The sequence below is a fragment of the Mus caroli genome, unplaced genomic scaffold, assembly GCF_978045245.1.
Source record: "Mus caroli unplaced genomic scaffold, Mus_caroli_1 scaffold_7, whole genome shotgun sequence".
Lineage (NCBI taxonomy): Eukaryota > Metazoa > Chordata > Mammalia > Rodentia > Muridae > Mus > Mus caroli.
The window spans coordinates 26,945,195-26,959,410 of record NW_028227262.1 but is presented as its reverse complement, the minus strand read 5'-3'; the positions used below and the strand labels follow the sequence as shown (position 1 = coordinate 26,959,410).

General features: G+C 40.0%; 1 protein-coding gene across 1 annotated transcript in view; it reads left to right on the top strand.

Annotated features, from left to right (window-relative positions):
* LOC110295776 (alpha-2-macroglobulin-P) overlaps positions 1-14,216 on the top strand; it is a 40,638-nt gene that overhangs the window by 15,902 nt on the left and 10,520 nt on the right. The window contains exons 16-26 of the mRNA XM_085839976.1: positions 1,435-1,602; positions 1,990-2,065; positions 3,332-3,458; positions 3,966-4,194; positions 4,878-5,004; positions 5,446-5,567; positions 6,017-6,068; positions 11,405-11,488; positions 12,550-12,726; positions 13,033-13,120; positions 14,023-14,179. Coding sequence (XP_085696102.1) covers positions 1,435-1,602; positions 1,990-2,065; positions 3,332-3,458; positions 3,966-4,194; positions 4,878-5,004; positions 5,446-5,567; positions 6,017-6,068; positions 11,405-11,488; positions 12,550-12,726; positions 13,033-13,120; positions 14,023-14,179 — 1,407 coding nt within the window. The remainder of the gene's footprint in view (positions 1-1,434; positions 1,603-1,989; positions 2,066-3,331; positions 3,459-3,965; positions 4,195-4,877; positions 5,005-5,445; positions 5,568-6,016; positions 6,069-11,404; positions 11,489-12,549; positions 12,727-13,032; positions 13,121-14,022; positions 14,180-14,216) is intronic.

Below are 14,216 nucleotides of genomic sequence, written 5' to 3'. Positions count from 1 at the left end.
ATCACAGCTCTCAGGAGGCAGAGGAAGGAAGATCTCTGAGTTTGAGGCCAGCCAGATCTATATCATAAATTCTGGACAACCAGGACTACATAGAGAGACCCTGTCCCAAACAAGCAAACAAACAAACAAGGTTATAAAAGGGAATAGAAGTTTAAGAAAATATAACTTCTTGGTCTATGAATTTTTATTTTATATTATTGTGTATATATTTATGCTGTGCATCGGTGTGCATGCACTACAGTATAGAGGGCATGTAGAAGTTAGAGAATAACTTTCAAGTGTCAACTCACTCCTTGCACAGTAGGCTTGGGGGATCGAACTCAGGTTGTCAGGCTTGTACGGCAAACATACCTGGCTGAACCGCCTCCTCTGTCTACAGTGCTTGCTAATTAAGTGGTATTTTAATAGAAATGTTAAAAAATATATATTTAAAGGACATATTAAGTACATTTATAATAGCATAATAAGGAGAAAACTTCATTAAGGAGAAAAATAGCATTTTTTGTATGTATAATGTGATTTATATTTGTCAGAACTTTAAATTGATGCCAACTCTAATGGTCCTGGAGTAGACAGTCTGGTAATTCTGTAGTGGTGAAGGAGGAGCCTTCAAGCATCTGTAACAGGATATGAGTCCCTCTCCAACTTTTGTCAGTCTTTTACTAATAAAGACACTTCGTCTCGCAGTGTGAGTGAGTGATTCCCAGAACATGAACTTAACACCCGCTGTGTTCTCGGGGCTGTACTAAGTGCTAGTTATGAGCTATGGAAAGTCAGGTAATTGTGTGTAATTGAAATGGATAATTTATGTTTTAGAGAAAGACAAAGCAGGGGAGGGAGGTTGTCAGGGAGGAGCTAATGAGGAGTCTTGTTTGTGGATCACCACAGACGCCAGGCCCTGTCTTTTCAGGCCACAGTCACTTTCCTGTGAATGCACATCTGTGCATCAGTTGGCACCTGTCTGTTTTGCTTCTCTTCCCTAATTGGGTTTGAAAGCATCATCAGTATTTCCGAGTTCAGCCCTTAGGGACTGAATGACTACCTGGAGCATTTTGTCTGTGTGAACAAAACCTTAGAAGGTACTGTTTCCTCCCATGTGTTCTTCTCTCTGGGGCACGTGTCCTTCATTCTATGCAGAGTTGGTGACCAAGTCCAAGGTGGTGACAGAACTATTTATCCCTTTATTCCTTCTTCCCTAAAACACCAAATCATCCACAGCACAGCTTCATTTCTCAATTATTAGGGTCTTATTTCACTTTAGTGTTGAGTAGATAGTGTCTGCTTCCAAATGGTACAGACCAGTGTCAAGACCCTCAGTTAGTTAAATGAGAAGCAAATTAGGTTTTGGTGCTGCTGTTCTTGGGGGGTTTTCTCCTTGTTAATTAATAAAAAGCCACAGAGAAGTTGGCTCGTATATGCTTTATGTTCCTGCAGGTTTATGACCTGCTACCAGTGAAAGACCTCACTGGCTTCCCCGAGGGTGTGAATCAACAGGAGGAAGACACTAAAGGCTGCATTAAGCAAAACGACACTTACATTAATGGAATCCTGTACTCCCCAGTACAGAATACACATGAAGAGGACATGTATGGCTTCCTAAAAGTAAGCCTCTTATCTCAGAGACAGGTCTAAAGGTTCTTAAGGTGCCCCGGGTGGGAAAGTTATTTGTTTCAAATGCCTGCTTATCACGATTGAAACTAACAAAATAAAGGGGACCAAGTGACTTCTTGAGGTCACCAGCAGAAAGAGATCTGCCTAATGCAGCAGAATCAGGCCGAGAAGTTTAAATGATTAATGAAGTTTTCTTTTTATTGAAAGTCATTGCTTTGTGATATTTATAAGCACTGCGTATAAAATTATCACTGTCCAGTGAGTTTAAGGGACAATGTGGCATAACGTCCCTGCCTCATATGCAAACATGGGAAGATTAATTCAGATGAAAGGAGGTGTGTGTGGCGTGCACTAATCAGGTGGTCATTTCCTCTGTAGGATATGGGCTTAAAGGTATTCACCAACTTGAACATCCGTAAACCCAAAGTCTGTGAACGCCTTGGAGTCAATAAAAGTGAGTGCCTAAAACACTGAACTGAGTGAGGCAGGATTTTAAAAATAAAATGTGATCAAAATCAACTCAAACCTTGACTCAGATATAATAGGGCTGTGACAACATGTTCTTAACAATCAAGGCTCAAATCTGATACTGGCACCCCTCCACCAAGTGTACGTCTGCGGAGCACAGAAGAGGGTCGTGAACAGTGGCCGAGGAGACGTGCAGATCCAGCACACAGTGTAAAGAAAGGATGGACTCTGAGCAGTCAGAAATTTAGCCACCAAGAACGTATATCTGCCAATAGACACAAGGGCCTGGGTGGAAAGGAAGGTTCCCAGGAGTCTAACTGAAAACAGAGTTAGAAGTGCTCACAAGGCGGGGCTGCATTCTCTCAGGCGGGGAAAGATCTCCCTCGGGGGCCCTGAACAGCAGTAAACATGTTTCACTATTTTCAGTGATGTAAGCTGTTCCTTTGCCAAGTCATTATAGGCAGGCTGGGTTTATTATTATATTGTTAACTAATGATTGGATGTGTCAAATGTGGGAGGAAAGGAAAAATCTAGGAAAATCTTCTGTGAGAATCCATATTCTATGTGAAATTTACTACAGAGAATCAGATATTTTTATTTATGAATTACAGAATTTAATCCTTTGTTACCAGGATCTATAGGAAAGTTGTTTATCATCTGCCCATGTAGCTACTGCCTGTCCATGTGTCTATTGCTGTACATTTCCCTAAAGTAGGTGGCTATCAAAAGTTTACCAGCACTTTAATTATAGTGACAGTATGGGACTGCCAACTGATCTTCTCACTCAACATGGAATACATAGCTTTTCTATCCTTGATCCCTCTGTTGCTATAAACAGTTTCTCAAAACCACTACCATCTTTTTTCTATGCTACCATAGATGAAAATGTCATTGGTAGGCTAGCCTACTGCCCTCCTCCCCACCCAACACCCTAGGTCTCTCCATCTATGGCACAATGGGCAGTAATTTCCAGGCATTCTACAAAGCCATCTCTTCTGCATACAGTCCAAGGCTTTCTGCCATACTCCTTTCAGTCTGTGCTTGGCATTTTCTTCCCCTGCCTCAGTTTGTTCTAATACCTCAAGATTCAGTTGAAATGTCACTTCCTCAGAGAAGCCTTCCTTGTTGCCTGTGTGTCCTTTCCTGGCTCCCATCTTACCTTCTTGATCTTTCTGAGGTTGTTCTTTAGTAACACAATGGTTCATGAGCTCTATCTTTGTAGTCATTGCCTGTCTTCTCTCACCTGCCGTAGTACCAGCTGCGTACCACCTTGTAAGCCAAGGCCACATGGATGCTTTTCTAGAGTCTTCAGAGTCTCCCACAGAGAATACACGAAGCTACTTCCCGGAGACGTGGATCTGGGACTTGGTGATCGTGGAGTAAGTTACTTATTTTTATATAAGATGCAGAAATATAGATGTATCACAGTTTGAACATCCTCGAGTGTCCCCTTTTTAGTGTATCTATTTAGAAATGCTGAGCACAGCGTTTCACTGTCACTGGGAAAACATTACTATGGTTGAGCAACGTAGAAGCCCCCTAGGTTAAATTGACTTCTAAGTACTTATTCTATCATGAATGGGATTGCTGTCTTTATGGCTTTTCCAGATAGCATGCTACTGGTATAAAAAAATGCAAACATACTTTCATTTTTGCATCCAACAGCATCCCTGAGTTTATTTACTAGTTCTAACAGTTCTTTAGAGTAACGTACGAGATTTACGTCATTTGGGATCAGATAATCTGTAAACAGGGATCATCTTAGTCGTTTCTAATTTGGATACTCTTGACTTCTTTTTCTAGTCTAATTATTTTTACAGGGCTTTCTCCTAAAGGAGATTGGTTTAGCCGCTCACTTCCTTTACTTTACATCCCACCCCCTGCAGCTCAACAGGAGTGGCTGAAATGGAAGTGACAGTCCCTGACACCATCACTGAATGGAAGGCCGGGGCCTTCTGCCTGTCCAATGACACTGGGTTGGGCCTGTCTCCCGTGATCGATTTCCAAGCCTTCCAGCCCTTCTTTGTGGCTCTCACAATGCCCTACTCGGTGATCCGTGGAGAAGCCTTCACGCTCAAGGCCAGTGTGCTGAACTACCTCCAGACGTGCATCCGGGTAGAGACTCATTTTCTTAATTCAGCACACACCAATTAAAACTTGCAGTCGTAGATATACCAAGAAGGAAATTTAAAAAAAGAATAAGTAAACCCACTTCTCGTCTACTACAAAGGAAGAAGCTATCATATATAGATTTATATGTTAGGAAAGTGGGTATCTCTAAGAATCAACCTACAAAGATGAATTTCTAACATTGATTGTAATCCTTTAAAGTTAAGTCATCTGTGCAATAGAAAGATTTCTTACACAAGCAAGCATCACCTTGCCCGTCTCATGTTTTACAATTTGTAGATCCAACGTCTACATTCCTGCATATTTATATTTTTCACACTGCATTCATTTAAAATGTTTCTTGTGTGCATCCCTCCTTGGTCAAAACCATAACTGTTTATAGACCTTGTGTAGTAACTGAGCCAGGGGTGATCACCCTTCTGGGTCCCAGAAGAGCTGCTTACCCAGGCAACACTCCCTCATTGCCTTTCTTCTGGTTCCAGCCCTTGAAAGGCCAAGCACCCCTTCAAGTGCTGAGGTTTACCTGTAAGGTGGTAATGAATGGACCATAGCACTGGGGCCTTATTTGTCTTGTTGATGTTAGGTAACAGAAAATCTAATCTCCAAGTAGGCTTCCACTGAAACCTGGTCTCCTTCTATCTTTAATCCTGCTTCTTGTGTGGTTACAGGTTGGTGTACGGCTGGAGGCATCTCCTGATTTCCTAGCTACCCCAGAGGAGAAGGAACAAAAGTCTCACTGCATCTGTATGAACGAGCGGCATACCATGTCCTGGGCGGTGATCCCCAAGTCATTAGGTGAGCAGCAGAGTCCAGAGGCTCAGTCGGGCCCTTATAAGCAGGACTTCTTCCCCCAGGTAAGGACCCCTAGGTGGTAGGATCACTTTTCTTTGACTTCCATTCCAGAATGGCCAGCACTACCAGGTTTACTGGTTCAGTAGTTAGAAGGCTGAGACAAAGTCACTCAAGAGGTCAAGGCCTTGCCCATATAATCAAAGCTGCATCCCAAATAAAACAAAACACCAGCCACATCAAAAAGAAACCCTTTCTTGTAAGTTGAGGGCTCAAGGAAGCCTCACTTCCTTACCTCCACTTCTAGTGACACAGATCTCTAGTGGAGGTTGCTTCCATTTCTGCTCTGGTGTTTTTATGAACCTAAAGCCTTGTAAATTCCAAGTTTGCAAGCTTGCGGGAAGAGGGAATGTATACATCTCTACCTGGCTTTCCTTTTTCTCCTAGGAAATGTGAATTTCACGGTGAGTGCAGAGGCACTGGATTCTAAGGAGCTGTGTAGGAATGAGGTGCCAGTGGTTCCTGAACGTGGAAAGAAAGATGCGATCATCAAGTCCCTGCTGGTTGAAGTAAGTAACTCTGCCTACCTGATAGGGAACACTGAGGCACAAGAGCGAACTCAGTTAAGGGTCTAATTATTTTTACAATTTCAACTCTTCAATGTTGAATAATGTACAGCCCATCATAAGATTCACAGTAACATCTCTCTATCTGTCTATCATCTATCTATCTATCTATCTATCTATCTATCTATCTATCTATCTATCTATCTATCTAATTTTCTATTATTCCCCAGCCCTCTCTATCTCTGTCCACTGTTGCTAATTATCTTCATTAATCTTCACTCATTTTCTTTTCTATCAATCCATCTTTTTCATATACTTGCAATGAATAGAATTTATTTAGATAGTGCAACAAATCCTTTTTTTCACTGTGCGGGACACTGTTGTCCCCGAATCAACAACTCCTATATCCTGAAGGTCAATACATTTCATCTTAACTTTTTTCTTTCCTAAAGCCTGAAGGTCTAGAGAACGAAGTCACGTTCAACAGTTTGCTTTGTCCAACAGGTAAGCCTCAACCATTATAATTAAACTCTCTAAGGCTTTATACCATTTGAAGTTCAAAGATTATTTGTATGTTCCTGTGGGATGAAACCTGAAGTGTCATTAATACAATAGAGTTAGAAAGTAGTTCCTAAGGAGGCCAGAGTATGGTAATGAATACCTATAATTCCTGCACTTGCAATGCTGAGGCAGGGGAATCAAAGAAACAAAGAAGCAACATAAAACAACAAAATGATGTTTCTTCTTTTTTTTTTCAGGGTGCTTATTTTTTCTTTTTCTTTTTTTTTTATTATGTAGTTTCCTCAATTACATTTCCAATGCTATCTCAAAAGTCCCCCATACCCTCCCCCCCAGTCCCCTAACCACCCATTCCCACTTTTTGGCCCTGGTGTTCCCCTGTACTGGGGCATATAAAGTTTGCAAGTCTAATGGGCCTCTCTTTCCAGTGATGGCCGACTAGGCCATCTTTTGATACATATGCAGCTAGAGTCAAGAGCTCCGGGGTACTGGTTAGTTCATAAAGTTGTTCCACCTATAGGGTTGCAGATCCCTTTAGCTCCTTGGGTATTTTCTCTAGCTCCTCCATTGGGGGCCCTGTGATCCATCCAATAGCTGACTGTGAGCTTCCACTTATGTGTTTGCTAGGCCCCTGCGTAGTCTCACTAGAGACTGCTATATCAGGGTCCTATCAGCACAATCTTGCTAGTGTATGCAATGGTGTCAGCGTTGGGAGGCTGATTATGGGATGGTTCCCTGGATATGGCAGTCTCTAGATGGTCCATCCTTTTGTCTCAGCTCCAAACTTTTCTCTGTAATTCCTTCCATGGGTGTTTTGTTCCCAATTCTATGAAGGGGCAAAGTGTCCACACTTTGGTCTTCTTAAAGACAAGGCTCTAACTCCTAATTCTCTCAGCAGCAACTTTTGAAGAGACTCTTCTTTGTTTGCTGTATATTTTATTCTTCATTGAAAATTAATCATCTGTATCTATGTGGGTTCATTTCTATGGCCTCTATACTTTTATAGTAGTCTCTCTGTATATGTTTTAATGTAAATATCATGCGATTTTAATTATGTCTGTTTTGCAACATACTTAGATACAATGTAACACCTTCAGTTCTGATCTTTTTGCTTTTGATTACCTTTGTTATTTTTTTGTTCCCAATTTTGTAGTAATATTTGGGGGACTCTTTGCCTCCTTTGCTCCCAAATAACTGCAGAGCATTTCTATGCCAGCTCTAGCCTATTCTAGCTCCTGAATAACTGATGCAGAGACCTGGTATTTTTATTAATGAGCTGCTGGCACTATGCTAGGCAGGTGCTGAGCTATTCTGACCCTCTTAGGCTGATGTTTCCCAGCTACGTGGTCCTTTACCTTCAATCAGTCTTTCCCTGGCATTTTGTGTACTGTGGAATAATGGGTGACCAGGAAGAGGTGGGTTGAGTCTTCCCAGAACAGAGCCCTAGAGTCTTCTTCCTCCAGCTATCTAGGCTCCTGAAGGTGACCAGCTTTCCCTGCCTAATGCTTACTGAGGTGAGCCCTAGGAGTGGACTTTTCCAAGATGTCTTTAGTGTTATTTATCCTTCCCCATACTCCCTACTGTACCCTACACTCCATTCCCTACCCCAGTTTAACCCTTCCTATTCTATTATTCCCAGTACCTTTTATGCTAGTGCAGTCTATCTTTCCTCCCTTGAAAGTCCCTCCTCATGGCCCCTTAGTCATTTCCTGGTAGTTGTAGCTATTCCAAATGAAACATACATTATGGAGATTCAAAGCTTACACCCACAGATGAGAGAAAACATGTGACATTTGTCTTTCTGGATCTGAATGACCTCGCTCAGAGTGATTATTTCCAAATCCATGCATTTTACCTTAGAATGTCATCATTTCATTTTAAATAGTTCAATAATATTCCATGTGTAAAGATACATTTCATTATCCCTTCATTAGTTGATGGATATCCATGCTATTCCATTTCCTGGGTATTGTGACTAGAGCAGCAATCAACCTGGTTGAGCAAGTATCTCTACAGTAGGACTCTGTGGAGTCGTTTATGTATATACCCAAGAGTGGTACAGCTGGATCCTGTGGAAGATCTATTTTTACATTTTTTGAGGAACCTCCACAGTGATTTCTATAGTGGTTGAACCAATTTGTGTTTCTGCAAGTAAGGAATAAATATTATCCCTTCTCTACATGGATCTCAGCATTTGTCATTATTTATATACTTTATTTAAGCGTTCAGAATGAGGTAAGATGACATATCAATGTAGATTTCCTGTTGTAACCATAGATCAATGTATCTCTCAATCCCCATCAGAGAAGTTTCTATTTGCAATAGATGGTGTTTGGCACAGAGATCCAAACTGCCCCAAATACAGAGAACCAGAGATGATAAAATGCTCAGCCCTAAAGGGAACAAACATTTTGCACCTACCCCCCAAAATGTCATCATTGTGCAAGAGTGGACAGAAAGTGTAAGTGTCAGGGGCAGTGAATGACTACAGGGAAACAGTGTCATAGCAGAGCAAAGCAGGGCCACTGTATGCATGAACTCACAGCAATTGCAACAGTGTGCACAAACCCTGTAGCCCACGCCAGACCAAATCCCAGCATGGAAAGGGGTACTGGTATACAACCCCAACCCCTAGTTGTTGTACAAATGGCAGATTTTAGCTGTTGGGAGAGGGAAAGACAGTTTTCCTTAACAGTGTAACCCCTGGAGCATCAACCACACTCTAGTGGAAGAGCTCACATTCAAGAATATTTGGACAGAACAAGTTGGTATTGAAGGGAGAAAAAAAAAAAGACAGCATTAGGTGTTATGAAGATGGATTTGGGGAGACTTAAGGGTATGTGAATATGATTAAAACATGTTGTATGAAACTCATTTATATAAAGAACTAATTTTTAAAAAGGTAGCAAATGTTAGCAACGTGTTTGTTGTTGCTGTTGTTGTTATATGGGGGGAATTTGAGCCAGGAAGATGGAAGACAAGGAATAAAGAAAAGTTTAGCCAAGAAAATCTGAGAAAAATGTTCCACTTGGTAATCAGAGCCTTCATCTCTTAGCCACACAAATATAATTTATAAGCATTGCTTCCACCACATAAAGAAGAGTGGTGTTCTGTTGTCTTCTATGGAGTGTTCTGTAATCATCTGTTAGGTCAAGTGAGTGTTTTATGGATGATCTGTCTATACTTTGAAGTGTGGTATTGAGGTTCCCCTCCATTACTGCATTACAGTCTACATCACTTCGTATCCTTGAATATTTGCTTTGTCTATGCACTCTTATTTGGAGGTACATGCATTTTCACAACTGTTATTTTCTCCTAAAGAACGAGTCTCTATAAATGTCTCTAAATTTTTCACATATTTTTATTTTACATGATAGAAGTGCCATTATCTCCATCTTTTTGTTCCCTGAGAAGGTGATTCTGTTGCAGCTCCACATAGTTGGGTCTTGTTTTTATTCATTTATTCATTCTTGGTCCTTATACTGGAGACTCTTATCCTTTCGCATCTGAGGTGGTTATTGACAGGCAAGGCCTTCTCCACATGTTAACCATTCCTGGTTGTGTAGATGATCCATTTCTTCCATTCTCTGTGTCTCCTTTTGTGGACTGATGTTTTCTGTAATGTTGTTTTTAATCCTTTTTAGATTTGGTTTGTGTTTCTACTCACCAGGCTTTCTCTCTAGTTGCCATAATGTTTATATATAGGATCTTTTTTATAGCAACTTGTCTTGAGCCATCTTTGTCTGGATATGTGAAATCTAACTGTGACATTGCCCTCAGGTTTTCTGTGAGTTGGACTACAGTAGGCTCCTTGGGAAGGAACTCAGAATGCCATCTGGGGAGGATGACTCTCTGGTTGTCTTTTTCTCCTGTACAAACTGGTGTTGGGGAGATCTCTATCAAGTGTTGTGCTAACTGGGGAAAGCAGACATGAAGTGGTTAAAATGGCACCATCTTTAAACCCTTCTGGTTTGGGTTCTCTCCAGTTTTGGGCTATCACTTTGTTTCTGTGCAATGAATTTCCAAAGATGCTCTAGTCCCTGAAAAGGTGCTGGCTGAGCCTTGCATGGGATATTCTGGGGTATAATAGTTCCCATCTCATCACATCCTTCCTACTCTTGGTTTTAGTAGACCAAGCATCTCCTGTGTTTATACTTCTATAAGTATATATTTCCAGAAAGTATGCTCAGCATCTTTATTTACCTCCATTGCTTACAAATGTTGTCAAGATTTTTGATCGAAAGTATTGTGATCTTGTCTTGATTCATCACAAGAGGAGTTGAACTTTGCTGAGATAATAGGCAAAATTATCTGTTTGTTTGTTTGTTTGAGGCATTATTATGAAATGCTGTCATGTCATTTGACCACAGATGTTGGGCTATTTTGTCTCTTTTAACCTGAGTTGAATGGTATTGGTTATTTAATGAGCACATTGTGTTTTCTTTCACCCCAACCTATGGTATCTGACTTCTTACATAACTCAACATTAATTTTATGAGAATAAGATGATAAATACCACAATTCCTTCATTTTCCTCTTTGTATATTCTACCAAGATTAAAATGGCACATGTATTTATTCAGCAATTGTTATTACTTTATTTTATGCAAACCAAAATATTTTCTTCCACCTGTTTATTTATATTTTATCTTTGCTTAGAACATTTTTCTTGCAAAATGATTGATATTAACTTTGTGAAAAGGCCATATAGGGATAACTTTATGAAAGGAAAATATTATACTTTTCTTTTTTATCTTTATATATAGTGATTATTTTCTTTTTAATTAGTCAGGTACTATTCATTTGCTCACTCCTATTTTAGAGGTCTCCTATTAAGATATACCATATTCATATCTGAAACAAATTATATGGCATTGTTGTAGAATTAGGACTTTTGAGGGAGGTTTTCTCTGCTTATTTATACACACGAATCCTGGTTGAATTTTCCCCGTTCATAGCTTTTGAGAGAGAAGCTGTGAGTGGGAAAGCTAAATTGGCTCATCTTGTCCTGCACACACTGTGTAGACCATGGTGTGACTGCCACAGACCTCACCCGCATCCCCCCGCCCCAGCTGTGGACTCTCGCCTACTTGGAAATTCTACTTCATATCGAGGAGGTCTGGGATGAAATTCTGAAAACCTTCAAGTCTCAGTAACCCCTAAGATCAGAAAGAAAAGAAATGAATGTTTAATTTTTTAAAAGGAACAGCTTTTCAGAAGTAGCTTCTGCTTAAGGCACAGTTCTAGTTTCTGGGCCAATAACATCTCTAAAGATCCAGTGCAGAGTGGCCTTTCCTGTGGCTGATGTGCTTCTTGCCCTAGGTGCTGAGGTATCAGAACAGATAACTCTGAAACTGCCATCAGATGTGGTAGAGGAATCTGCCCGAGCTTCTGTCACAGTTTTGGGTGAGTTCATTCCCTAGAGAATTTGGATGTTAATTTTTGATGTGTTTATTTTTGTTCATATATTTGTGTGTGTGTGTGTGTGTGTATGCATACATACACACATTTATATGTAGTTTGTATTTATACAGTGATTTTTTTTATTTTATAATTTTTAATTTTCTTAATTAAAATATAATTACATCATTTCCTCTTTTCCTTTCTTCCTTCTAACCCCTCCTATGTGTCCCCTTGCACATTCCTTTAAATTATTACCTCTTTTTAAAAAATTGTTTTGACATTACAGACACACTCTTTTTTTATGGTATAAAATCTTAGATTAAAATTTATTTACAGTTTCACTTCCATTAGCTTACCTGTCATACAACCAATACTATAAGAAAGAAACTCCACGAAATCTGCATCATTTATTATGAAGCACCCTTACATTCTGGATTCAAGGAGTCAAATCAGTAGACAAACAAGTGCAGACACATTCTTAAATATATAGCAATGTAACTTCCTCATTCATATGGGCCACCTTTCTATAAATATCTATTCAAAACAAAAGGCAACAACAACAACAAAATGTGGTAGTACACATCTACAATCCCAACATTGAATGCCTGATGCAGGAGGATACATAGTTTGTGGCCAGCCTAGGTCGCAGAGCAAAACCTTGTCTTGAATATATACACACATTCATCAAATTATAATTTTAACTTCTTTTCTTTGAATTATTGTTTCCAACAATTTTCAAATTCCAAAAATTCCAATGTCCTGTCTGTACCCTTTGCAAAAGTACTCATTTTTAACATGGCTAATTATTTAATTTGGATATAATCTTTTTTAAAAAAAGATTTATTTATTATTTATTTTATATGTAAGTACACTGTAGCTGTCTTCAGACACACCAGGAGAGGGAGTCAGATGTCATTAAGGATGGTTGTGAGCCATCATGTGGTTGCTGGGATTTGAACTCAGAACCTTCGGAAGAGCAGTCAGTGCTCTTAACCACTGAGCCATCTATCCAGCCCCGGATATAATCTTAAATGTCATTATTGCCCATCTCTCCCATTTTCTAGGAGATATATTGGGTTCTGCCATGCAGAACACACAGGATCTCCTCAAGATGCCCTATGGCTGTGGAGAACAGAACATGGTTCTGTTTGCTCCTAATATCTATGTCCTGGACTATCTGAATGAAACAGAGCAGCTGACACAGGAGATCAAGACCAAGGCCATTACCTATCTCAATACGGGTGAGTACTGAACAAGGGACTGAAGGTTGACAGTACTGTTTCAGTTGGCTTGTTCAATGAGGCTGAGTTATTTTTCATTACTATTGCCTATTATCTCAGTACCATAGTAGAAAACACTAGCATGGGTTACTTCATAGAAACTGTCTCCTCTCCAACTTCCAAGAACACATTATGAAGTGAGAGCATATTTTAGATGTGGACAAAACAGTTTTCAACAGTTAAAAGAGATGTCAAGCATTTTAATAATCTTTCTGGTTGCCATGGGCACTCAACCTGCCATATTGTTTCTCTAACTTCCCCTCACAGGTTACCAAAGACAATTAAACTACAAGCACCGGGATGGCTCCTACAGTACTTTTGGGGATAAACCTGGTAGGAGTCATGCCAATACCTGGTAAGGGGAAGCCAATGACTTGAACTATTTTTTTGTTTTGTTTTTCAAGACAGGGTTTCTCTGTATAGCCCTGGCTGTCCTGGAACTGACTTTGAAGACCAGGCTGGCCTGGAACTCAGAAATCCACCTGCCTCTGCCTCCCGAGGCTTGAATTCTTTACATGCAGTACCCTAGTTATGTCAATAACAACTATGTCAAGACATATGTTATTGGAATTAGAATGAATTATATTAAATGAATGTACCAATATTGGAGAATTAACAAGCAGATAATCTGATATTCAGATATATGTTTGTTAAACTTGTTCCTAAGTCATCCTGGGCATATTATAGCAACATTTTCTTTTCTAAAAACAGTTCCCCTAGCCAAGAGTTTTAAACTGATATAGTGAGGATATCACATGACTTCTAGATATGCCATAACAGCTTCAGTTTATCTTATCTTTCTTGGATCGTACTTGCCTTGAGAGAGGATGAATTCATTTAGTGGGGAAAGAATTAAGGATAGAATGATGCAAAATCTTATCTTAACATTCCTAAGTAAAAGAGAATGTAAAGTTACTGCATAGAAGAAATGGACATGTGAGGATAGTATCATCTATACATAGCAAGAAACCTTCCAAGAGGAGGGTGAAGAACCATCCCATGCTGCTTTATCTTCTCAATGAGCCAAGAAAAAACAAGTGTGTCAGAAATCTGTAGCTTCTTTATTATGGCTAAAGCAAATTCTAGGTATAGCATCCTTCTCCTGTAGACCAGGGTAGACCTAGAGGGTATCTCCAGTGTACCAATTCCAGCTAGATACTTCTGCAGTGTCAGGAAGAGACTTGTGAAGCATTTTCATGTGAAGAGGCTCTAAAATCATTGTAACAGCAAATATATGATTATTCCCACGTCACTTAGGCTCACAGCGTTTGTACTGAAGAGTTTTGCTCAGGCTAGAAGGTACATTTTCATCGATGAATCACACATCACCCAAGCCCTCACCTGGCTCTCCCAGCAGCAGAAGGACAATGGCTGCTTCAGGAGCTCCGGGTCACTGCTCAACAATGCCATGAAGGTGAGTATTCCAGAGCTAGTTTTGGTTTATCCTTTAT